The 24730-nt window shown below is 38.8% G+C and overlaps 1 protein-coding gene across 1 annotated transcript; it reads left to right on the forward strand.

Annotated features, from left to right (window-relative positions):
- Positions 1-24050, forward strand: tmem30a.L (transmembrane protein 30A L homeolog). The gene is made up of 7 exons (NM_001087385.1): positions 1-296; positions 7419-7532; positions 11188-11295; positions 20831-20918; positions 21405-21551; positions 22162-22371; positions 23656-24050. The coding sequence occupies exons 1-7, from the start codon at positions 60-62 to the stop codon at positions 23847-23849; spliced, it is 1098 nt and encodes a 365-aa protein (NP_001080854.1). The 5' UTR covers positions 1-59; the 3' UTR covers positions 23850-24050.
- Positions 24051-24730: the final 680 nt, after the last annotated feature.

The raw sequence follows: 24730 nt of genomic DNA on the forward strand, positions 1-24730 counted from the left end.
GTCTGCTGTTCCGCCGCTCGTATTCATCTTGGCTGCTGCTAGTTCGGTAGAATATCTTCATGGCGATGAATTATAACGCCAAGGAGGAAGATGGAAATCACACGTCGGGCCTGGGTCCTAATTTAGGGAAGAGCAAAAAGCCTGATAATACGGCCTTTAAACAGCAGCGCCTCCCTGCCTGGCAGCCTATTCTCACAGCCGGCACCGTCCTACCAGCTTTCTTCATCATCGGGATCGTGTTTATTCCCATCGGGATCGGCATATTTGTCACCTCCAATAACATTCGGGAATTCGAGGTAAGAAGGTTTCGTAGGGCTTAAGAAGATGGGCGTGTGGCAGGGCAGAGCAAACTTAGTTCGAATAAGGCTTCATTATATAATGATGTACACAAGTCCATAATAAAACTAGTATTAATCAAGGCGCATTAGTTGCTAAGCCGTGGCTTCTTGATCACACGAATACTAAGGTTAATAAGAAGGAAATAAGTCAATTACATCCTTTGGCTCCAGTGAGTAATGTCAGATGTGTGTAGATGATAAGCAAGAGCTGTGCTTGCCTCACATCCCTTATTTTATATATTTCATTTACATTCACTTGTCCTGGGAAAGAATGACTGCAGTACTACCAAGTAGCAGTGTTATTGGCAGCACATAATGTTGCAGTTATGTGATATTATGATTTTGCTGTATTCACTTAATTTAATGTTTAGGAATCTTTGGTAAAGCCTGTCAACCTGTTTGAGACCTTAATCTCAGCATTTGTGTTATTCGTGAGCTATCAAACAGGAAAGATGTAATCTCTCTGACAATATTTATAGGTTTCTTGCTTAATCACCCAGTCTCTGATGATGTAACGGCCTCATAGTGTAAGAAGGAGAGGCTGTGTAAGGGAATTGCTCTTGTACTGAATGCATGGCACATATCAGCATTGCATAGGACCAAAGTGACTAGCTTTACTACAGTACAGAATGGAAGTTGCATGGTTTGTGGCTTTTTGAAAGGTGGTGCCTAGTACATAACATAAAACTATTAACATTTGCTTGTGAAGATCGCTCTCTAGAACATCAGTAATACATCCAGACCGCCTATTGACCGCCCTTATCAAGTGTCTGCCTGTAAGGGCCATGCTAGACTGTCAGGGTGATGTCATAGGACCTAGTTAGCCTTACTACATTAATCTTGGGGACATAGGGGTCTAAAGTGCAGTAAATCTGACTTTAAGTTTGCACATGTTATCGCTGAGAATATTTTTCCACCAGAATATTCGCAGCGACTAAGTTTACTAAGCAGCGATGCGCTCAGAAGTCATTGCTTGCGGTAACTACGTTAAAGAACCAGCTTACGTTAGCGTTAATTTTAGCAAGTTGCTATATAAAATAGCCTTGTCTGGTTATTATGGCAATTTTTACTGTGACATTTATGGCCAGAAATGCATCTTCAAAACTCAAACTTTATTGACTGATGATTATACCATCCAACAGCATTACCAGAGCGACACCAATCAAACATGTATGCATCATATGAACCCTTCTGCCAATAGAATCATATGAACAAGAAATCATACCAGTCAATCTCTTTGCTTCATAGAAATGGACAGTTTAATGTAGCCAATCACAATGAAACCAATAAAGAGTAGAGGCTAACAAATCCTTGGACTGTGACGCCAATAATACGCCTCTGAGCTGAAACTGCTGCTGTTATAGCTACAGATCTCTCTCCTGTCAGCAAAGAATGATGGGTAAAAAAAAAAAAAAGTATTATGGGATATTTCCTGCCCCTTGAGAATTTTCTGGTGAAAAAAAAATACTTTAACGCCACTACATAGGTGGCGGTAAAATTTTGCGAATTTTCTTGCGTACATTTTGTCTTTTGCACATTTTGCTGTTTAGTAAACCAGGTGTTAATGTGTACGTAGCGTTATTTTCAGCAAATTCGAAAACTGACGAAAACATATTTTTGCACAAGAAAATTCCCAAATTTATATTTACAGCAGGTTAATAAACTGGCGAAAACATATTACATAGTTACATAGTTACATAGTTAAATTGGGTTGAAAAAAGACAAAGTCCATCAAGTTCAACCCCTCCAAATGAAAACCCAGCATCCATACAGACACCCCTCCCTACTTTTAATTAAATTTCTATATACCCATACCTATACTAACTATAGAGTTTAGTATCACAATAGCCTTTGATATTATGTCTGTCCAAAAAATCATCCAAGCCATTCTTAAAGGCATTAACTGAATCAGCCATCACAACATCACCCGGCAGTGCATTCCACAACCTCACTGTCCTGACTGTGAAGAACCCTCTACGTTGCTTCAAATGAAAGTTCTTTTCTTCTAGTCTAAAGGGGTGGCCTCTGGTACGGTGATCCTCTTTATGGGTAAAAAGGTCCCTTGCCATTTGTCTATAATGTCCTCTAATGTACTTGTAAAGTGTAATCATGTCCCCTCGCAAGCGCCTTTTTTCCAGAGAAAACAACCCCAACCTTGACAGTCTACCCTCATAATTTAAGTCTTCCGTCCCTCTAACCAATTTAGTTGCACGTCTCTGCACTCTCTCCAGCTCATTTATATCCCTCTTAAGGACTGGAGTCCAAAACTGAACTGCATACTCCAGATGAGGCCTTACCCGGGACCTATAAAGAGGCATAATTATGTTTTCATCCCTTGAGTTAATGCCCTTTTTTATGCAAGACAGAACTTTATTTGCTTTAGTAGCCACAGAATGACACTGCCCAGAATTAGACAACTTGTTATCTACAAAGGCCCCTAGATCCTTTTCATTTAAGGAAACTCCCAACACATTGCCATTTAGTGTATAACTTGCATTTATATTATTTTTGCCAAAGTGCATAACCTTGCATTTATCAACATTGAACCTCATTTTCCAGTTTGCTGCCCAGTTTTCCAGTTTAGACAAATCACTTTGCAAAGTGGCAGCATCCTGCATGGAACCTATAGTTCTGCACAATTTAGTATCATCTGCAAAAATAGAAACAGTACTTTCAATGCACACCTCCAGGTCATTAATAAACAAGTTGAAAAGCAAGGGACCTAGTACAGAGCCCTGCAGTACTCCACTAACAACACTGGTCCAATTAGAAAATGTTCCATTTACCACCACTCTTTGTAGTCTATCTTTTAGCCAGTTCTCTATCCAGGTACAAATACTATGTTCCAGGCCAACATTCCTTAATTTAACCAGTAACCTTTTGTGTGGCACTGTATCAAATGCTTTAGCAAAGTCTAAGTAAATCACATCCATTGCCATCCCAGAATCGAGTTCTCTACTTACATTCTCGTAAAAAGAAATTAAGTTAGTCTGGCAAGATCTATTACGCATATTTGGCAACAATTTTGTCTATATTTTGTGCGCTTTAGTAAACGGACCCCATAGTAACAATTACAATTTTGTTGGGCCGCATTGAGTAACACTGTTGCTTTGTGTGCCCCTAGCTTTAAAAGCCTGTTGAATGGGAAAAATATTTTTTTTTCCCTTAGTGTTTGCAAAGGCATGGTGGTTCAACTAAACTAAACAAACTACACCAGTTTGTAATAGTGCATCTTATTGCTACTACTGCTTTACTCAGCTGCAGGAGACTGGTAGCTGATTGACGCACACTACAGGTCTTCAAATGCAGCTCATTGCTGACTAGTAAATAGTAATGGCCACCATAGCGTACGTAAAACAACAGGTTGCATAAAATCTGTAAACCTGCAGAAATATTACAGTTAGAGCTAGAAACCAGATCTGATCATGAAACGCCCATCAATCCACTTTTGACAGAACTGTAACTTAACACTTCTCTTTTGCATTCAACAATTAGAGCTAGTTGTGGGACAGATACACACTGTCCAATACACAGGAAATGCAAATTCGTTCCACAATCCCAAATCATTTAAATAAAATTATGAATGTGAAAACCATGAGCACCATACCACAAATAATCTAAAAAATATTCTATAAAGAGGAATTTTATAAGAATGAATTTGATAAAAATGATCTAAGATTATAATTCTTCCACCTTTACCCTGAACAGTTACATCGTTTTGTTAGCAGTATGTGGTAAATGTAAGATATGTAACCAAAAAAAAAAAATGTATTTTGGGTTGGGGTTACTGGTGGTTTACTTGGTGATCTTACTCATAACCTGGGATCTGGCACCATAGCTGTAAAATATAGAACAATCCTGCATTCTTAATATTAGGTATCTTATAAAAGCTGTGGCAGCACATTCTGCTCTGTAGTTCTGAGGCTGTGCTACGGATATAAATATGAAAAGGACTATCCAGAATGCTTAGAACTGTTTCTTATTTTTTTTTTTAATTAAGTGTATTCCCATAATAATTAGCAGAGTTCATCTAGATTGCAGGCAAAAGCCACTCACAATGCTGTACGGTCAAAGAATGAATATCCACATGTTTTTATGGCTAACATGCCGATTTGTCAGATTCGGCATCCCATAATTCCAAAACAATTTAATGGTTTTTAACAAGTACTATCCTCTGGTTAAATAACACTTATTTAAAACATATAAAAACATAATTATAGAGGAAAAATAAGTGTAAACTTTATGGAAATGTTTTGCTCTACTGTTGAAAATAAAGCTGCCTTTACTTGCCCATGTTAGATTAAGCCATTTGGCCAGTCTTGGCCAAAATGCTTTCCTGCCTGGACATATTGGTGTGGCATTTTCATAGGCATTGACATTCATGGCTTATAACAGAAGACTCTTTTTACACATTGTGTTTGCAGGTTCCTGTCTTTTGAGTGACCTTGTGTGGGGGGATGGTCAATCCATGCTAAAAATATTTTATGTGTTTTAGTTGGAGGGTGTATGGTGCACTGGCAGATGAGGATCTGCAGCTCTTTTTCACTTCTTCTCAAATCTGCTTGTTTTGAACATTGGTAGTCCATTTGGTCCAAGAGCCAGTCTGTTTGATTACACAAATGTTAGTTTATGTTTGGGCAACTGAAATTGTTACATGGTTGCCAGGGTTCAGGATACACAACATCCAGGCTGTGGCTTGACATGCTAAAAATGAATAGGAGAGATTTTGAATATATACATAAATGATAAAAAAAATATTAATGACACTAAAGATCTAGTTTCAAAATGGAATAATTGACCTGACAAACATTCTATTTTAAATTCCAGACTATGGGTGGTATAGAAAGGCAAAACAGTTCAAACGCAAATAAAAAAACGAAAACCAATTGCTGCTTGTTTCAGAATCTCACTGCCTACATCACATTAAAGGGATATTGTCATGGGAAAAAATGAATCAGTTAATAGTGCTGCTCCAGCAGAATTCTGCACTGAAATCCATTTCTCAAAAGAGCAAACAGATTTTTTTATATTCAAATTTGAAATCTGACATGGGGCTAGACATATTGTCAATTTCCCAGCTGCCCCAAATCATGTGACTTGTGCTCTGATAAACTTCAATCACTCTTTACTGCTGTACTGCAAGTTAGAGTGATATCACCCCCCTCACTTTTTCCCCCCAGCAGCCAAACAAAAGAACAATTGGAAGGTAACCAGATAGCAGCTCCCTAACACAAGATAACGGCTCCCTGGTAGATCTAAGAACAGCACTCAATAGTAAAAACCCATGTCCCACTGAGACACATTCAGTTACATTGAGAAGGAAAAACAGCAGCCTGCCAGAAAGCATTACTCTCCTAAAGTGCAGGCACAAGTCACATGACTGGGGCAGCTGGGAAATTGACAAAATGTCTAGCCCTATGTCAGATTTTAAAATTGAATATAAAAAAATCTGTTTGCTCTTTTGAGAAATGGATTTCAGCGCAGAATTCTACTGGAGCAGGACTATTAAATGATTGATTTTGAAAAAAATTTTTTCCCCATGACAGTATCCCTTTAACTGCTTATTTTTAGACATATTGTCCTTTTATGTTTTAAGAAGAATCCTTGGTTACGCAGTCGTTTACAACATTTAGCCTGCAGGTGTTTAGTTACACTATTCTGTTTTAGGTTAATGGCACAGAGGGATTTGACTGCTACTGACATCTGATAATGGAATATGTAAATGCTGTGATCCATCTTGAAATGTTTTTGAGTTAAAGGCACCTTGTGTGATTAACACAGTGTAGTGACAGATGGAAGGCCCTGCAAAAATGCTCAAGCAAGTGTTTTTGGGTAGAGGTTCTCCTGCCACCACTTGTGTGTAAGGGGTGAGAGAGTAGGTTAAGTTTCTATGTGTCATTAGCCTTTCATTGTGGTAAATGAGGAATAACCTCTATGATATCTCAGCACCAAACAATGCAATTAATTTTCTGTTGGGGCAATGACACACAGGAAGATTTGTCACCTTGTTTAAAAGTTCTCTACTGTGAATGACAGATCTCTCCAAAAATGCCATCTCTCTTGGTAACATTTGAATCGCTGCAAATAAATTGCATTACTCGCTGCGATTTGACTTAATTGCAGGGAAATGCCTTCTTTGACATTTTCCCATGATTAAGCCAAATTATCAATCGGACAAGTGTCCCTGTGTGTCATTGCTTTTATGTGTTATACATTCTCTGTATATACTTTAAAATGTGATTATACACTTTCTCCTTTTGGGTCTATGTTAGTAGTGTAGAAAAGGGTAGCCAACATAACCTGTAATTAATAAAAATAAAAGATTAATATAGGCGCTTTTTGGTATATTGAAAGGTGTTAAAATCAAGCACAGTACAAGGTTTATGAAGGAACGTGTTATAATCACTTCAAAGGAGAAGGAAAGTCATTTAGCACTTGGGGGTGCCAAATGTTAGACACTACCAAGTGAATTTATTTACTTACCTGAAACCCCAGGCCAGTGCTCCTATCAGCAGAAAACTGCACTGGCTCCGGCTTATTCCAGTGAGCACCATGGAGTGATCCTCTTCCAGCTTCTTCTTTCTTCGCGTGGCTGTGCATGCGCATTAGAGTGAAAAGCCGAACTTTAACTAAAAAGTCGACTTTTTCATTCTACTGCGCATGCGTCTGCCCCGGGAAATTTGAAGAAAGAAGAAGCCGGAAGTGAAGCACTCCATGGTGCTCACTGGAATAACCCCGGGCCGGTGCAGTTTTCTGCTGATAGGAGCACGGACCCTGCGTTTCAGGTAAGTAAATACATTCACTTGGGGTGCCTAACATTTGGCACCTCAAGTGCTAAACAACTTTCCTTCTGCTTTATTTAACAAAAAAAAAATCTTTTTCCTTAGCACATGTTCATATCAGAGCCCTTCACTTTTCACAAGTAGACGAAGCAGCATGCTATGCCTCTGATAATGCAGAAATTCAATTATCATTGCTCAGCGGAGAGCTCTATCAGGTCTAGAAAAAATGGGATTTTGACTATCACATACTATAACTGTGCTCTTCACCTTTTGCTGCTTATATTTTATTTTTGTTTAGATTGATTATACTGGAGTTGATCCCAGCAGTCCTTGCTACAAATGCTCAAATGTCACCTTGAATGGCCCGACATGTAATTGCATTATAAATTTTACTTTGGACTACGCATTTGAGGTACGTTATGAAATATGATTTTTGTTTTGGGATTTTAAATAATATATAATAATTTATATTTAAATAATATAAATTGACACAGTGCTTACTGATTTGTGCAATATATTTACTTATAATACACGAGCCATGAATATCCTGTAAATTATATCCTTATTAATGGTGCTTAGTGATGTCATCAGTTATATGTCATTTCTGGCACATGACTCATTGAAACTTGTGTATTATAATAAATAAACTACTCCCTGTTGCAAAATATGAGGATATTAGGAGTCACATCGGAGTTCCATGACCTGTATAAAAACACTCGGCATTGTGCTTTTATATGGTCATTGAACTCCTCGGTAACTTATAATATCTTTATACAGTATTTTACAATAGGTTGTATTTTATTTACTCTATATTATACTATATATTTGAAACAAGCCTGTGCATTCAGTCAGAACAGACTGGCCATGAATCTTTGGTCAGTGGGGGTATATATGTGTTTGTATCAGCCATAAGCACAATGGTTATCCTGAGAAATATAGATTTTTTTTATATTTTACAATAGAAGGGATATTATTCTGTATGCAGGTGATGAAACGTAGAGTTTGTCTAAAAGTAAATTACATGGGCTAGTACCAGTTTGGAATTGGCTTTCATGTGCTAGAATCTTTCATGTATTGAGCTTTAAAGAGGACCTGTCACCTTGAGATATGAGTAATATATATCTTTCCCTCCTTAGTTAAACCCTATAGTCAACTGTTTTTGTTTATATCTAAAATGGATTAGAAAATATCCTACATGTAAAAAGTGTTTCATAGGTGCTGCCATCTTGAAACAGGACCCCTCTGTTTAGTGTGTGTGGGCTGTGCCAAACTGCCAAATCTCATGCATGCTTAACCCTTTCCCTGCCAGCTGTTTTGCCCTAGATGCGAATATCTACTGCCAAGCAGTTTTTACCAAGGGCCTTTCCTGGGGGGGGGTCTTTTAGTTTACCAAGGAAAGCAATATATTGTTTTTTTCAGGACAACCTGAACTTTCAAAATATGCAAGAATTTTGGTGTAATTCTACTTCTGTAAAAAAATATAGGCTTCTAAGTGTCTAATAAGATGGAAATAATCATGTTTATCTAGTTTTGTGGGGAGCAAAAATAGAAAAAAGTAAGTTCACCCCAGAAAAGCATATATTTTTTTGGAAACTACACATTACTGCGTTAATATCAAGGGGTTAATCAGTGCAGCATTAACAGCATTATATGACCTTTAATATGGTGCAGAGAGGGATTTTCTGAGAAACTTTGCAATTGTTTTTTTCATTTTTTTATTTGCAGTTTGAGTTTAGCTTTTTATTCAGCAGCTCTCCAGTTTGCAATTTTAGCAGTCTGGTTGCTAGTGTCCAAATTACCCTAGCAACTATGAATTGATTTGAATGAAAGATTATAATCTGAATCGCAAAGAGTCTGATTAAAAAATAACATGTTTATCCTTACAAGGCAATGCTCTTTATATGGGTGCAGTGACCCCACATTTAAAAGCTGGAACTGGGGACTGTTCCTGCTGAATTGTGCTTAGTACAGGGAATACCTATATACCATAGTTTTATGGGATCTCTCTGTACAGACTATGAGCAAACTTAGGGACTGTTCCTGCTGAATTGTGCTTAGTACAGGGAATACCTATGCTGCCATAGTTTTATGGGATCTCTCTGTACAGGCTATGAGCAAACTTAGGGGACTGTTCCTGCTGAATTGTGCTTAGTACAGGGAATGGCCCAGTGTCCTGCTCTGATGTCTGCTATGTGCCACCAGGTTATACTGATAAACAGGAGAATTGTTTTTAACAGGTCTTTGGTATATGAAAATCATGAATGACACAATGAATTTTACTAGAGCTCTTACATGCATTTGCCTATTTATAGAATCAATTCAGAATGAAATGCAATTAATTGGTTGAAATAATTTATTGTATATGAATGTATATTGATTAAATTGATAGTTATGTGATTTATACATGAAATCCAGACCCCTCTTTTGCTCAAATTTTTGTGCAAAAAAAGCAGCCACAGTGTCATCTCAGTTCTGAGCTCAGCCACAGCTCCTTCATTCTATTAACAGCACTACTCTGCAGCAGAACAGCTTCAATCCCCTCTCTCTCCTACACCCCTCTGGAGCGCACTCTGACAGACAGAGAGAAAAGACAAGTTTTGGAGAATTGGAGCACAGACTGACTAGGTTTACCTAGTTATTAGGTTTACCATGTGGTCGTAGTGGGCGGCGGCACACTGCAGGCTGCAGCAGGCATTCTCTCCCTCTCTGTGTCTCCCCAGCCCCCACACAGTCCGACTCCAGCCAGCAAAGCCACGGGGGAGGAGGCGTACATGACATCCACACTCTGTCTCTCCCCACACACCCAGTCACTTAACTTTATTTGCACTTGATCCTTACAACAAGCAGCACAAAATGCTGTGACAAGCAGCACAAAAAAATGAGGATGGAAATCTGACGGAGTGCGGAGAGCTTGGCTGTTATTGTGAGAGGCAGATAATGTGAGGCAATAGGTGAACTTCCACTCACAACCCCCTGCCTCCTCCTGATCTCCGTCCCTCCCGGTCAGTGCCCCTAACCTCTTATGTGTGTGAATGGGCTCCCGATCGGACACAGTGCACAAGCAGAAAGAGTGAAGGGTCATGATGCCACACCCCCACACCACTGAGACGTTTGTGTTAAATATTCCTGCGTCCCCTCAATAACAGCAGGCAGCAGTGTCAGGGCGCCACAACCGATTGCCTTTTGGGAAGCAGCTGTCCGAGGTAAATCATTTGAAGCTGTGCTGGCGTTTTAATGTGTGCGGTGCAGCTGTGAGACGGAAGTCAGTGCTGCTTCTGAACGGAGTGGGGGGGGGGCTCACAGACACACGGAGAGAGGGAGAGAGAGAGACAGACATAAGGACGGACGCACCGGCATCTTCCTCTGTGTTTCACTTCCGGAACACACACCCCCCTGCTCCGGCGTGCACAGTCCAACCTTCACCAAATCTCACGAGATCTACATATTTTCCCGTGAGGCTATGCGCACCGACTTTCACAAAGTCGGATCTTGTGAAGTCGCGTGCGCATTGTTAAAAACCCTGCATTCATTTCATTATTACAAAAAAGAATCAATGTATGTAATACCATTAACTCTTTCCTTACAAAACCACTACAACTGAAAAACTGACAGGTTTCCTTTAATAGGGAGTGCTGTTTCCCAGATTGTGTACCAAGCATTAATCAGTGGTGAGGCCTGGGTGTGTGCATGTTTTACACAGACATAACTGCTTCCATAGATTGAAAGGAAAACAGTATATTCTGTGTGTACTGCAGTGACAAGTTCCTTGATTCAACTCTTCTCTCACCTCGTTCCATTGTTAAGTGATGGATTCTGGTGCTTGAAGTCCCTCTGCTTTCTATAGGATCTTTGCACCACTCCATATGGAAAGTAGAGGGACTTCAAGTCCCAAAATCCAACATTTATATATTGAAACTTATAGAAGTTCCGGCAGTGTTTATGATTCTTTCCTACATAAGCCCAACTAAATGATCTCTGGACAGATACGTGGGTATTGTTCCCCTTTGATAAATGTAGCTGTTAATATACAGTTTTAAAATATTTATATGTATGTTGCTATTTTGCAGAGTAATGTTTTTATGTATTATGGACTGTCAAACTTCTATCAAAATCATCGCCGTTATGTCAAATCTAGAGATGATAGTCAACTAAATGGAGACAAAAATTCTCTTACAGTAAGTATCATCACTTGTTATTTTAGAGATTGGATTAGGCCCATCTATGAAAACATAAAGTATCTGTTTACTATGTTTATACTGACACATGGCTGTCTCATGATAAGCTGACTCTGCTGTAGGGACCAGCCCCCCAACTCTTTAGCCTCGCAGAATGATCAAACCTTTCCCTCATCTTGTTCTGTTGTGAAATGCTGGATTTTGAGAGACTCTGTGCACCACCCATTGTGGAAAGCAGAGAGACTGTCCAGTGAAAGATTAATAAATAATGAGTAATAACAACTTCAGTGCTTTACTGATATAATGCATTGCCATGTAAATCATCTTCAAAAAACTAAATATTTTTCAATTGTTTCTAGGAGAAAACCGTTACATGAGTAACTAGTAACCAGTAATTTATGTTATTAATTGCCTTTTTTTTTTAATCTTAATATTTGTGCAGGAATAGAATCTACAAAATGATGTGTACTTTATCAAAAAACATAACTACATGTTTCATAGGAAATTATGTTCTTTATTGTGCTGAATGGAAAGTCTAATATAAATATCCAGGAGAAATTACTAACCACTATATATTCATTTGTTTACTGATAATATGTAGGCATCATTGAGAATAGAAAGTAAGCTTACTGTCACTGTTATCTGTAAAATTTACAGACACTAGTTAATTATTTAAGTGAAAATAATCAATGGACATCAAAGGGAAAATTGTTTTAATGAACCCTGTGTGAATACTGGTCGTACTTACCTTGTTTATAAATACATTGACCTTGTTTGTTCTTCAGTACCTTCTGCTTTCACGGTATTCAAGAAGACTAAACATCCTTCATGGAGGTCACAAAAGCTTTACTTCAAATGCATGCCTAAAACTGTAGTATCCCAGGCATTTGATAGTGAGGGATTACAGGCACTTCACTTATGTTTCAATGTTATGCCACTAACTGGCATTGCAAATCAATTGCTAGTACAGGTATGGGACCTGTTATCCAGAATGCTTGGGGCATGATGTTTTCCGTATAAGGGATCTTTCTACAATTTGGATCTCCATACATTGTCTGCTTAAAATAAATGTAAACATTAACAAACCCCAAAAAGATTGCTTTGCCTGTAATAAGGATTAATTATATATTAGTTGGGATCAAGTATAAGCTACTGTCGCTTTATTACAGAGAAAAAGGAAATCAATTTTAAAAATCTGAATTATTTACTTAAAATGCAGTCTATGGGAGATGGGCTTCCTGTAATTCGGAGCTTTCAGATAACGGGTTTCCAGATAACGGGTTCCATACCTGTACTATGGAATGCCACAATGTCTTTAATCAGATTGGTAGGCAAGTCTGCACCCAGAATTACCAATTGCCACAATGTACAGAGTAAAGAAAAGTTCCCAGTACTATGGAATGACTCAGTGTGGCTCATTGGTCAAATGGGCTGGCCTGTGATTTTGAGGAAAAAGGATGTCACAATGGAACCTTGCACCTCTGAAAGCCCCTTGTTACATGTCTTGTTGCATTTGGTCACACCCCAAAGAATCACGTCAGATTGGTGGGCTGTTGAAAGGCAGGGCCAGTTGTTTTTGTGAACAAAAAGTGGTTGACCTTCTCTCTGATGTGAGGGTTGTCCATGAAAAGTTTTGTTTTATTCCATGTCCTAGTGAATTATATGTGGTATTAGCAAATAAAACTGCAGTCTGAGCTGAAATATGCAGAGCCAGGGAAGGCTTATATGTTAGCTTTGCATAAGTAATGACAAATTTCCAGTTCAGCCTATTTTTTTTTCTTAAAGAAGAAAGAAAATCATTTTATACTTGGGGTGCCAAATGTTAGGCATCCCAAGTGATTGTATTAACTTACCTGACACTCCGGGCCGGTGCTCCTATCCGCAGACAACTACACTGACCCGGAATTCTTCCAGTGAGCACCACAGAGCAATCGGCTTCTTCTTTCTTCAAATTTTCCTGGGCAGGCGCATGTGCAGTAGAATGAAATAGCTGGCTTTTTCATTAAAGTTCTGCTTTTCACTCTACTGTGCATGTGCACCCGCAAGAAGAAAGACAAAGCCGGAAGAGGATCGCTCCGTGGTGCTCGCTGGAAGAACCCCTGGCCAGTGCAGTTTTCTGCTGATTGGAGCACCTCCCTGGGGTGTCAGGTAAGTAATTAAATCACTTGGGGTGCCTAACTTTTAGCACCCCCAAGTATAAAATTACTTTCCTTCTCCTTTAAGTTAGTTTTTCCTGCACAGAAATGAACTGTCTGAAGTGCCTAAAGCTTGCCAGTCTGTATCAGTCAGCTTTCTGTAGAAAAGGTGCCATACTGCGTTTGAGACTTGGCACTTTTGCTTTCTTTTGCTATCACAGTGTAGATATCAAAAACAACATATTACAAGGAATGCAGTTGCATCAATACAACTGCATGAGCACCGTGCCTTCTTGCACACTAAGTTGAAGAATGCATACTGTTGCATATTTTCCAACAATGCCTCATTACTTGTGTCTTTACTCCACTTCAGATTTCACCAGGGTGTTTGTTGCAGGCCTTCTAGGTATATTTTCAAGCTTGGCGCATGCGCAGAAAATGTAATTCCTGAACCAGCAAGTGTATTTTTTTTTTAGTTGTAATATTGGTGTGTAAGCAGACATCTCGGGTCATTTTGCCTGTTCATGTTTGTCACTGGGCGCATGTAAGTACAGTAGCCAGGCAGATCTTCAGTGGAAAGTTTGTGCTTTATTTTTCATGCAAATGAAGAAAACAATGTGCCAAGCTGCAGTATGCACTTTTCACCAGCAGGAGGTCAGCAGTAACCCTGCAAACACACATTCCTGAGCTCCAGAACAACCTCTCACAAAGGCTTAACACCCCAATGATTTCAGTCTGCAGCTTTTATAGCTTCCAGACTGCTCTATGCTGACACCATGTGATCAGCATCTATCCTATAAATATTCATTCTGAGAGGCTGACCACCCCTTTAGGAAGTGGCTTCTCTGAGAGCTGTAGGTAAGTGCTTTGTACAATAAATTTCATTTATATATAAAAGTAAAGCTTTCCATGCACACTTGTGTATTAACATACAGCAAAAACAGCTTTCAATATACAATTGTTTTAGCACCATTTACATATACTCTGAACACAGCTGAGTCACATGCTTCAAACTAAGCAGGCCTCAGTTTGTTAACCAAAGCTAAATAACACCCAAAGTATTTACATAAATTATACACATAGCTATTTACACAGATTACTGGCCAGCAAAACAAATTAGCATTAACAAACAATAAAAAACTAAATTCACCCCATCACATATCCCCCTCCTTAAGAAGAAGGGTACCTTCTTCAGAAACAATCAAAAAAACCTTATCAGTACTCACATGAACGTGAGTTTCCTCAAAGACAGAATTATTCTTCCTTTTCAGTTCCTGCACCATATCTAGATAAATAGTCAGCATTGTGATGTTGACTACCCGGCCGGTGGTGAACTGTAAATCTAAATGGTTGGATTGCAAGGTACCATCTTGTAACTCTTGCATTTTTATCTTTCATTCTGTTAATCCATATAAGTGGGTGGTGATCAGTTACTAAGGAAAACTCTTGACCCAGTAGGTAACATCTTAATGACTCTAGTGCCCACTTTATTGCTAAACATTCTTTTTCAATGACACTATACCTAGTTTCTCTAGGGAATAGTTTTCGGCTTATGTAGAGCACAGGGTGCTCCTCTCCATCAATTTCTTGACTCAGTACAGCACCTAAACCTTTCTCAGATGCATCAGTTTGTACTATAAATCTGTAATCAAAATTAGGACTTTTAAGAACTGGTTCAGTACATAACATGTCTTTAAGCTTCTGAAAAGCTACTTCACATTGTGGATTCCATATAACTTGGTCTTTGCAATTCTTTTTAGTGAGATCAGTCAATGGAGCAGCAATTTCAGAGAAATTTGGCAGGAATCTCCGATAATATCCAACCAAACCTAGGAAAGAACGTACCTCTTTCTTTGTTTTTGGTGGAAGAATCTCAGCAATGGCTTTAATTTTGCTTTTGTCAGCTTTTACCTTGCCATTTCCTAGAATATAACCTAAATATCTAGTTTCTGTAAAACCTAGAGCACACTTTTTCTGGTTAATTGTAAGACCAGCAGATTTTATAAGAGACACAACAGTATCTAGATGTCGCAGATGACTTTGCCAATCTGGGCTAAATATCACCACATCATCTAAATAAGCAGAACAGTATGAATCATGCCCTCTTAGGATGCGGTCCATAAGGCGCTGAAAAGTAGCAGGCGCCCCATGGAGACCAAATGGCATGGTTACAAACTGAAAGAGTCCCTGGCTAGTTGCAAATGCTGTTTTCTCTCGAGACTCTGGATCTAAGGGTATTTGCCAATAACCCTTTGACAGGTCAATGGTAGAGATAAATTTAGCTCCACCCAGCTGGTCAATTAACTCATCAATGCGTGGCATTGGGTATGAGTCAAATTTAGATATGAGATTGATTTTCCTGAAATCAACACAAAAACGAATAGAACTGTCTTTTTTTGGAACCAGTACTACTGGTGAACACCAATTACTTACAGAAGGTTCAATTACACCAAACTCTAACATCTGCATTACTTCTTGCTTTATAATTTGTTTGTATTTTTCAGGCATCCTATAGGGTTGCTGACGAATAGGTTTTGCATCACCTGTATCAATGACATGCTCAATAAGATTAGTTCTACCTGGTGTTGTCACAAAAATACAATTGTACTTGTCTAATAACTTGCCCAGTTCTGTTTGTTGATCTAAAGTTAGCACAGAAGATATATTAATCTTACAGGCTTCAGAACTTTCTCTGTCCAGTCTCTGATATGCTTCTTCAGCCATATCAGGTGAACATTCCTGCAACACCATCAAAGAAGTATTTTCTTTCCTCTCCTTCCACTTTCTTAGGAGATTTACATGATAAATCTTTTTGTTCCTTCTACCCGGAATCTGAATTTCATAATCTACAGGACCCACTTGTCTCAAAATCTGAAAGGGACCCTGCCAACGAGCCATTAGTTTATTCTGCTGACTGGGAAGTAAAAGTAGGACTTTTTCACCAGATTTAAATGTTTGTTCCCTTGAACGTTTGTTATACCAGGTACTTTGATTGGACTGAGCATCAGCTAAATTTTGCTGTGCCATTTCTGACATTTTGCACAATTTCTGTCTCATACAATCAATGTAGTCAATGACACTCTGAGGACTATGTTCATCACTTACCCAGTTTTCATGAATTACATCAAGGATACCCCTAGGTTGTCTTCCATAAAGTAATTCAAAAGGTGAATAACCAGTAGAGGCTTGCGGTACCTCTCTATAGGCAAAAAGAAGATAGGGTAACCATCTATCCCAGTGTTTTGGATCATCCTCCACAAACTTTTTAAGCATACGCTTTAAGGTTTGGTTCATCCTCTCTACTAAACCATCAGTTTGGGGATGATAAGGAGCAGTTCTTAGTGCTTTTACTCCAAGTAGTGCATACAGCTCTTTTAAAAGACTTGAGGTAAAATTTGTTCCCTGATCAGTTAAGATTTCTCGGGGAATACCAAGAGAGCTGAATATTTTAATTAGGGCATCTGCCACAGATTTTGCTGTAATGTTTCTTAGTGGTATGGCCTCGGGGTATCTTGTTGCATAATCACAAACAACAAGTATGTACTGATTACCCTTACTACTTTTTTCTAAAGGGCCAACTATATCCATTGCTACCCTTTCAAATGCTTTCCCCACAACTGGTATTGGGATCAAGGGAGCTTTGTCACTTGGCTTAACAGGTGCAGTTTTCTGGCATACAGGACAAGAACTGCAGTATTCAGCTACTTGCTGATGAATACCTGGCCAAAAAAATCTGTATAAGATCCTATTCAGGGTTTTCTCTCTACCCATATGACCAGACCACGGTGTTTCATGGGCCAAACGAATTATTTCCTCCCTAAACATTTTGGGAACCACTACTTGTTCTTGTATTACCCCCAATTTTTTGTTTTGTCTTACCCTTATAAGGATACAATTTTGCAAAACATAGCAAGGCTGTTCATCAGATATTTCAGAATTACTTACAACCTTTCTAAATAATGGCAACAAACTGCTGTCTTTTCTCTGAGCCTTTTCAATATCAATGTCCCAATTGACTGTAGCAAGAAAGTCTCTTTTGGGCTCATTGTGTTCTGCTTTCCACTGAGCCTTTAAAAGTCTCTTTTCCCTTTTGGTCTTACCAGGCTTACCTTGTCCTTCAAACAAATCTGAAGAAAAGGGGAAAAGTTTATTCCAGGTTTCCTCACTGGCAACAGCTTGCTTTGCTTGTGCCCTCGTAGTTACTGCTACCATAGGAGACTCTGTCCTCTGTTGTGGCAACAAACTTAGAAAATTAGGAAAGTCTCTCCCAATAATCAAATGGTAAGGCAACTTGGGGACCAGTCCAATAATCAGTCTGTGGACAGTTGATCCAACTTTAACTTGTATTTTGGCCAAAGCATGTTTTTTCTTGTCACCATGGACACAGGTTATCGTGGTGTTTCCTAAAATATTAAGATTTCTTAATACACCAGCTTTAAGCAGTGTCTGGGGACTTCCACTATCCAATAGGGCTTGCACTTTCTGGCCATTTACATGTGCTTCAACCAGGAAACCACCATTGTCTCCAACAACATTAGTAGGGTTACTTTTGTTTTGTACTTTATGACAAAATCTGGCAATATGTCCAAGTTTTCCACAGCTGTGGCATTTTACATTTCCACGGTCTTGAGGATTTACTCTGGGCTGTGGTTCTTTTTGCGGAAAGGGTTTGTATCGTACAGTATTTCTTTGCTCTGCATCCCTTCTAGAGAGCAAAAAGTCCTCCGCTAGAGCAATTGCCTTTGAGCTTGTTTCAGGACGATGCTCCTGTACCCATAACTTTGCTTTCTCAGGCAGAATTTCAACCAATTGCTCCAGTGCAATAATTTCAAGGATTTCCTCACCAGTTTTTTTTTCTGGTTGAATCCATTTTAACAACAGTTCATAAAGCTGGGCATATGCCTCACGAGGACCTTCAGAGTTGTTGTACTTGTATGTCCGAAATCTTTGTCTGAAAGTTTCAGCATTTAGCTCATATCGACGAAATATGGCATCTTTCACACAGTCATAATTCTGAGCATCTCTGGCATTTAAACTGCTGTATGCTTTCTGTGCTTTGCCAGTTAAATACGGAGCAAGACGTATCACCCACTGTTCTTTGGGCCAAACGCACGTTTGAGCAACTCTTTCAAACATGGTGATATAGGATTCAATATCATCATCTGCAGTCAATTTAGTCAGGCGGAGATCTTTAAGACTTGTAGAATTAGGACTTTGTGCTTTCCAGGATTGCAGTATTTCAGCAAGCTGCTTGTGCTGCATCTGTTGTAGCTTGAGCATTTCCTCACGGTGCTCCCGTGCCTCTTGTTGAAATCTCCTTTGCTCCTCTTCTCGCCTTTTAGCCTCATCTTGCCTCCATCTTTGCTCCTCCACCTTGTGCTTCTGATCTGATTCTATTTGTTTCAGAACCATCCATTTCAGAAGTTCATCTAAACCTGAAGGTGGTAAAGATGCAATAGTCTCTGGCATTGTAGGCTGCTCTTCCTTTTCTGTAGAAGCCTTTAAGATATGTGCCTTTGGTTTCACTGTACGCTCAGCAGTAGCAATTCCCATGGCACCAGAAAGGAGTTCTGCTTCACTTGGAATTTCCTCTTTTCCTTCAGGAGAATCATGTGAAGGGCCTCTGGAAGAAGCATCATCGTCCCGCTTGGACATTCTCGCTTTCCTTGCAGGTTTCTTCCACTCGCCTATTAGTTTTACTCCTTGCTGTGATCTTGTGCTCACTTTTGCACCCTGCTGTGACTTCTGGGTAATTTTTGGAGATTCTCTCCAGGCTTGTCTTTTCCACATCTGTACCCTGGCATTGCCTTATGCGGCACTTTAATATTATCCCACTTCTGACACCATATGTCACTGGGCGCATGTAAGTACAGTAGCCAGGCAGATCTTCAGTGGAAAGTTTGTGCTTTATTTTTCATGCAAATGAAGAAAACAATGTGCCAAGCTGCAGTATGCACTTTTCACCAGCAGGAGGTCAGCAGTAACCCTGCAAACACACATTCCTGAGCTCCAGAACAACCTCTCACAAAGGCTTAACACCCCAATGATTTCAGTCTGCAGCTTTTATAGCTTCCAGACTGCTCTATGCTGACACCATGTGATCAGCATCTATCCTATAAATATTCATTCTGAGAGGCTGACCACCCCTTTAGGAAGTGGCTTCTCTGAGAGCTGTAGGTAAGTGCTTTGTACAATAAATTTCATTTATATATAAAAGTAAAGCTTTCCATGCACACTTGTGTATTAACATACAGCAAAAACAGCTTTCAATATACAATTGTTTTAGCACCATTTACATATACTCTGAACACAGCTGAGTCACATGCTTCAAACTAAGCAGGCCTCAGTTTGTTAACCAAAGCTAAATAACACCCAAAGTATTTACATAAATTATACACATAGCTATTTACACAGATTACTGGCCAGCAAAACAAATTAGCATTAACAAACAATAAAAAACTAAATTCACCCCATCACAATGTTATTTTATAAAGAGCCAGGACTTTAGGATGGAAATGCGTTCTGGCAGGCTGTTGTTTCTCCCACTCAATGTAACTGAATGTGTCATAAGGGACCTTGATTTTACTATTGAGTGCTGTTCTTAGATCTACCAGGCAGCTATTATCTTGTGTTAGGGTAGGACTCCGCAAACGATTTTGTCGCAATCCGACGCGCTGAGACAAAATGCATGCGACTTGTCGCATGCAACAAAAATAAGGTAAGAGATAGAATTTGCGCATGGTGTCACAGCATTGATCCGACACGACTGTCGGATGCAGACGCTGCTGCGTTTTGTCGCAGGGTGTCGGATCGCGACAACATCGCTCGTGGAGTCCTACCCTTAGGGAACTGCTATCTGATTACCTTCCCATTATTCTGTTGTTTGGCTGCTTGGGGGGAGGGGGTGTTGGGAGGTAGATGATAACACTCCAACGTGCAGTAAAGAGTGACTGAAGTTTATCAGAGCACAAGTCACATGAATGGGGGGCAGCTGGGAAACTGACAATATATCTAGCCCCATGTCAGATTTCAAAATTGAATATTAAAAAAAAAAATCAGTTTGCTCTTTTGAGAAACTGATTTCAGTGCAGAATTCTTCTGGAGCAGCACAATTAACTGATGCTTTAAAAATAAATAAATAAATAAATAAAAAATTCCCATGACCGTATCCCTTTAACTAATTGCTGGCTTTGCTTTGAACAGCGTGGAGAAAGGATGCTAGTATCACTTTAAGTGGTTTAGTTAACTAAAGCAATAATGCAGTAGACATCAGTTTTAGGCTTTAATGGCGCAATTCTACTTTCAATAAGTTTGATTTCAAATGATTTTAATAATATTTAAAACCATTCTAATAGTTTGTTTTCACACCCATGCTGAAAATGTTCTAAATTAATCTACAGAACCCGAGTAAGGAGTGTGAGCCATACCGAACCAATGGAAGTAAACCTATTGCTCCATGTGGTGCCATTGCCAACAGTATGTTTAGCGGTAAGTTATCCTTGTTTTAAGCTTGAACTGAGATATATAGATGGTATAAATTAGCTATTTTAAGGGTTTGGATTCGGTTTGTCAAGGCATTTGTATGAGGCAGAATCCTGTTTAAAAGGCGCCTTTTTGGCAGAATCCTTGTGCATCTCTACTTTTTGGTTGCTGTGGGTTACTAGAACGGTAGTAAATTATACTCCTTTTGTTATATTATCTTTTCATTGTGTAAATGAGTTTATCAGCAGAAATTGGGAATGTATCACTGTGCTGCCAGAAAAGCTGTTCCAGTTTATTTTATTTGCAGTTGGTGATGAGACAGATCCATGATCCAGTTTTTGGTGTTGCTGCTCCTGGTAATATGTAAGGGGAATTAGAGGGGACATGTTAATGAGCAGTAAGCAACAACAACAGTTCTGATGGTAGTATAAAATAAGTGACATGCTACATTAAGATTCTCCTATTCATAATTTCTGTTTTTTTAATATATAGACAAACTCTATTTGTATCAAATTGCTGCAAATGGAGACGAAACAGAAATCCCACTCATCAAAAAAGGTATTGCTTGGTGGACAGATAAAAATGTGAAGTTCAAAAATCCCACTGGAAATACAAGTAACCCAGAAAGCATTTTCTCGGGTAAGTTAAAGACCCAGACTATATCTGTTTTTTTTTAACAACAAGTTAAAATGTGAGTGGACTGAAAGCAGTGAGGAGCTCCTCTAAAATGCGAAAGAAATGTATTTTTGTGATGACATCCCTAGGCCTTGCGGCCTTTGAGCAGTCTATGTGCCCTATCCATTAGGATATGATAGGTTTGTGCTTCTAGAAGTACTTCCCCCAACTAGTTTGGTAACATAATCAAGAAGATCTTTTGGCCCAATTTGTTTTGATATGCCCCTTATCTTTATGTTATTGCACCTCTAAATCTGCCAATTTTTGTTGAAGTCTTTCCATGTATGTTTGGAGTTTCTCATGTTTGTTTTCTAGTTTATGTGAGCCCACAAATTCACACATTTTGTTCTCTAAATATTCAGTGAGCTGGGCTAGAGATTATAAATCTGCTTTTAGGTCTGCTGTTGAGCTTTTTAGCTCAGTTTTTAGAGTCTTGATAGAAAATAGCTTATTTTAAATTAAAATACTTCTAGAAAATGCTTGTTTTATATATGTTACCTATACAGTAAAAAGAAAAATTCTGTATCCAGAAAGCTTTTTGTGTAACCTTGATCTCTTTCTGCAATTACTCCAGGTACAACAAAACCAATTAACTGGAAAAAGCCAGTTTATGAACTAGATTCAGCTGACAGTGATAACAATGGGTTCATCAATGAAGATTTTATTGTTTGGATGCGTACTGCTGCCTTGCCTACATTCAGAAAGCTTTATCGTTTGATAGAGAGGAAGGATGCTACATATCCAGCTCTGGCACCTGGCAATTACTCTCTTCATATTGAATACAGTATCCTTTATAACAGAATAGTAGTATAAATGTTTTTTCCCTAATTCTAAGTGCGTATTGCCAAAAAGTAACCTTCTCTTTTAAAGGAACAGTTCAGTGTAAAAATAAAAACTGGGTAGATCGGCTGTGCAAAATATTTAATGTTTCTTATATAGTTAGTTATCCAAAAATGTAATGTATAAAGGCTGGAGTGACTGGATATCTAACATAATAGCCAGAACACTACTTCCTGCTTTTCAGTTCTCTAACTCTTAGTCAGCAATTTGAGGGTGGGGGACATGGGACATAACTGTATATTTACTTTGCATTTGAGCCTTAGAATGCAGGTCCGATTTAAAACCAAAATGTTATGACCCGTATGCCCCCCCCCTCAAGTCACTAATTTGTTTCTAACCAATCAGAGAGCTGCAAAGCAGGAAGTTGAGTTCTGGCTATAATGTTAGACATCCAGTCACTCTAGCCTTTATACATTACATTTTTGGATAACTAACTATAGTGAAAACATTTTTTATTTTGCACAACCTATCTTGTTAACACAGTTTTTATTTTCACATGGAATAATTCCTTTAAGATAAACAATACATATTCTTTTAGCAATATAATATATTGGAGGCTGTTTCAACTGTTTCTACTGTTTCATTCAAATCCATGCATTTTTAAAATAACGATTGTGCTGGAAGCTTTTAGTTTGATTTAGTATGATGTTTACCTAGGCTGCTACTTTTAAGAATGCATGGATATAAAAGCATTGTTCACACCTCAGACAGTACAGTATCCTTGCTTTTCAAGTGCCTGTCCTGCTTTACATTGTCTGTGTGTGCTATGTGTTGCCTGCCCTCCTCTACAAGTGGGAAGTGAACCTGGTGGGGGTTTGTTAGCTTTTGGAAATAGTTGTTGGGGGGGGGGTCTGTAGGGTGTTTAATTATGTGCTGGGGAGGCATATGGATTCAAAGGTATTTCTTCATATGACTAAACGTTTTCACATATCTTTCACATATTGATATCCCTGTAGTAAGCACCAGCCATTTTTGTTCTTGGTATGCTTTCACCATTAATATGAGCATGCTCTTAAAAGTTTTTCTGATAACATGGGTGCGGTTTAAAAACCCACGCCATGTAGGCCACAAAAATCCCCCCCAGTCCAAAGTTGGACAGCACTCAGTCTAGAGTTTAGTTTTAATACACCAACGCTTGGAGAAGGTGGAGCAAAATATACACAACGGGTAATAAGTGTTATCTGCTGCATATCTTCCCATCTGCTTGGCTTTCCTATATAGTTCTCAGATTACCCTGTTCTCAGCTTTGACGGGAGGAAGAGGATGATTCTCAGCACCATCTCTTGGATGGGAGGAAAAAATCCATTCTTGGGAATTGCTTACATTACTGTGGGCTCAATATGCTTTTTTCTCGGCGTTGTACTGTTTATTATACATCATAAATATGGCAACCGTAACAATAGCGCTGATATTCCCAATTAATTGTTGGTACAGTAGTACTATTTGCATGTGCATCAAGGCAGATACCAAACTGCACAAATCCTCTGCTATTTTCCAGCTATGGTATTTTTAATGAGTGGGCACAAATTTGAAGTCCTTTTTATTTGTTGTAACCTGGAAAAACTAGTAAAGTATTGACGAAATATGAAATATCGAAACTAAACTTGTGCTTTGTTTCAAATACCTATTTGTTATTTTGTTCTGTTTCCTCTATATTTACATATGGACTTGCCAGACAGTATACATTTTACAGTTAGCTTTTTTTTTCCTTTCCCCTCTTGCATCCTCTTTGACCAAAATGTGTGTATGCATTAGCGTTTTTATGGATACAGTGTGCTTGTAAAATAATTTAAAATAAGTAGGGATGCACCGAATCCACTTTTTTGGATTCGGCCGAACCCACAAATCCTTCGCGAAAGATCCGAACCCTAATTGCATATGCCAATTAGGGGTGGGAAGGGGAAAACATTTTTTTACTTCCTTGTTTTCTGATAAAAAGTCACGCAATTTCCCTCCCCGCCCCTAATTTGCCTATGCAAATTCGGATTCCGTTCGGCCGGGAACAAGGATTAAATTAATAGGGATAAATATTTGAAAACAAGATTTCCACAGCCGCCTCTTTTCACCCAGAGTTTAGGATTAAATAAACCCCCCAAGCCCTCATTCTTTGTTTCATTCTTCAATTCTACTGTGCTGTGTAATTTTGTAAAGTTGAGAGGATAGTTTTCATTACTAAAAGACTGTTCCAGTGCTACCCACACTGTTACTACGCACACTTGTTACTGAGGGAGAACTTGTCAGTCTATAGTAATAGACTCCTTTAATACAGCATCTTTGGCAATATTTGCCTGAGCATATCATAC

Source organism: Xenopus laevis, chromosome 5L, assembly GCF_017654675.1.
Source record: "Xenopus laevis strain J_2021 chromosome 5L, Xenopus_laevis_v10.1, whole genome shotgun sequence".
NCBI classification, from domain to species: domain Eukaryota; kingdom Metazoa; phylum Chordata; class Amphibia; order Anura; family Pipidae; genus Xenopus; species Xenopus laevis.

Coding starts and splice junctions, on each gene's coding strand:
- tmem30a.L (NM_001087385.1), top strand. CDS start 60: ATGGCGATGAATTATAACGCCAAGGAGGAAGATGGAAATCACACGTCG. Junction 11,296..20,830: donor GAGACAAAAATTCTCTTACA/GTAAGTATCATC, acceptor ATTAATCTACAG/AACCCGAGTAAGGAGTGTGA. Junction 21,552..22,161: donor CCCAGAAAGCATTTTCTCGG/GTAAGTTAAAGA, acceptor CAATTACTCCAG/GTACAACAAAACCAATTAAC.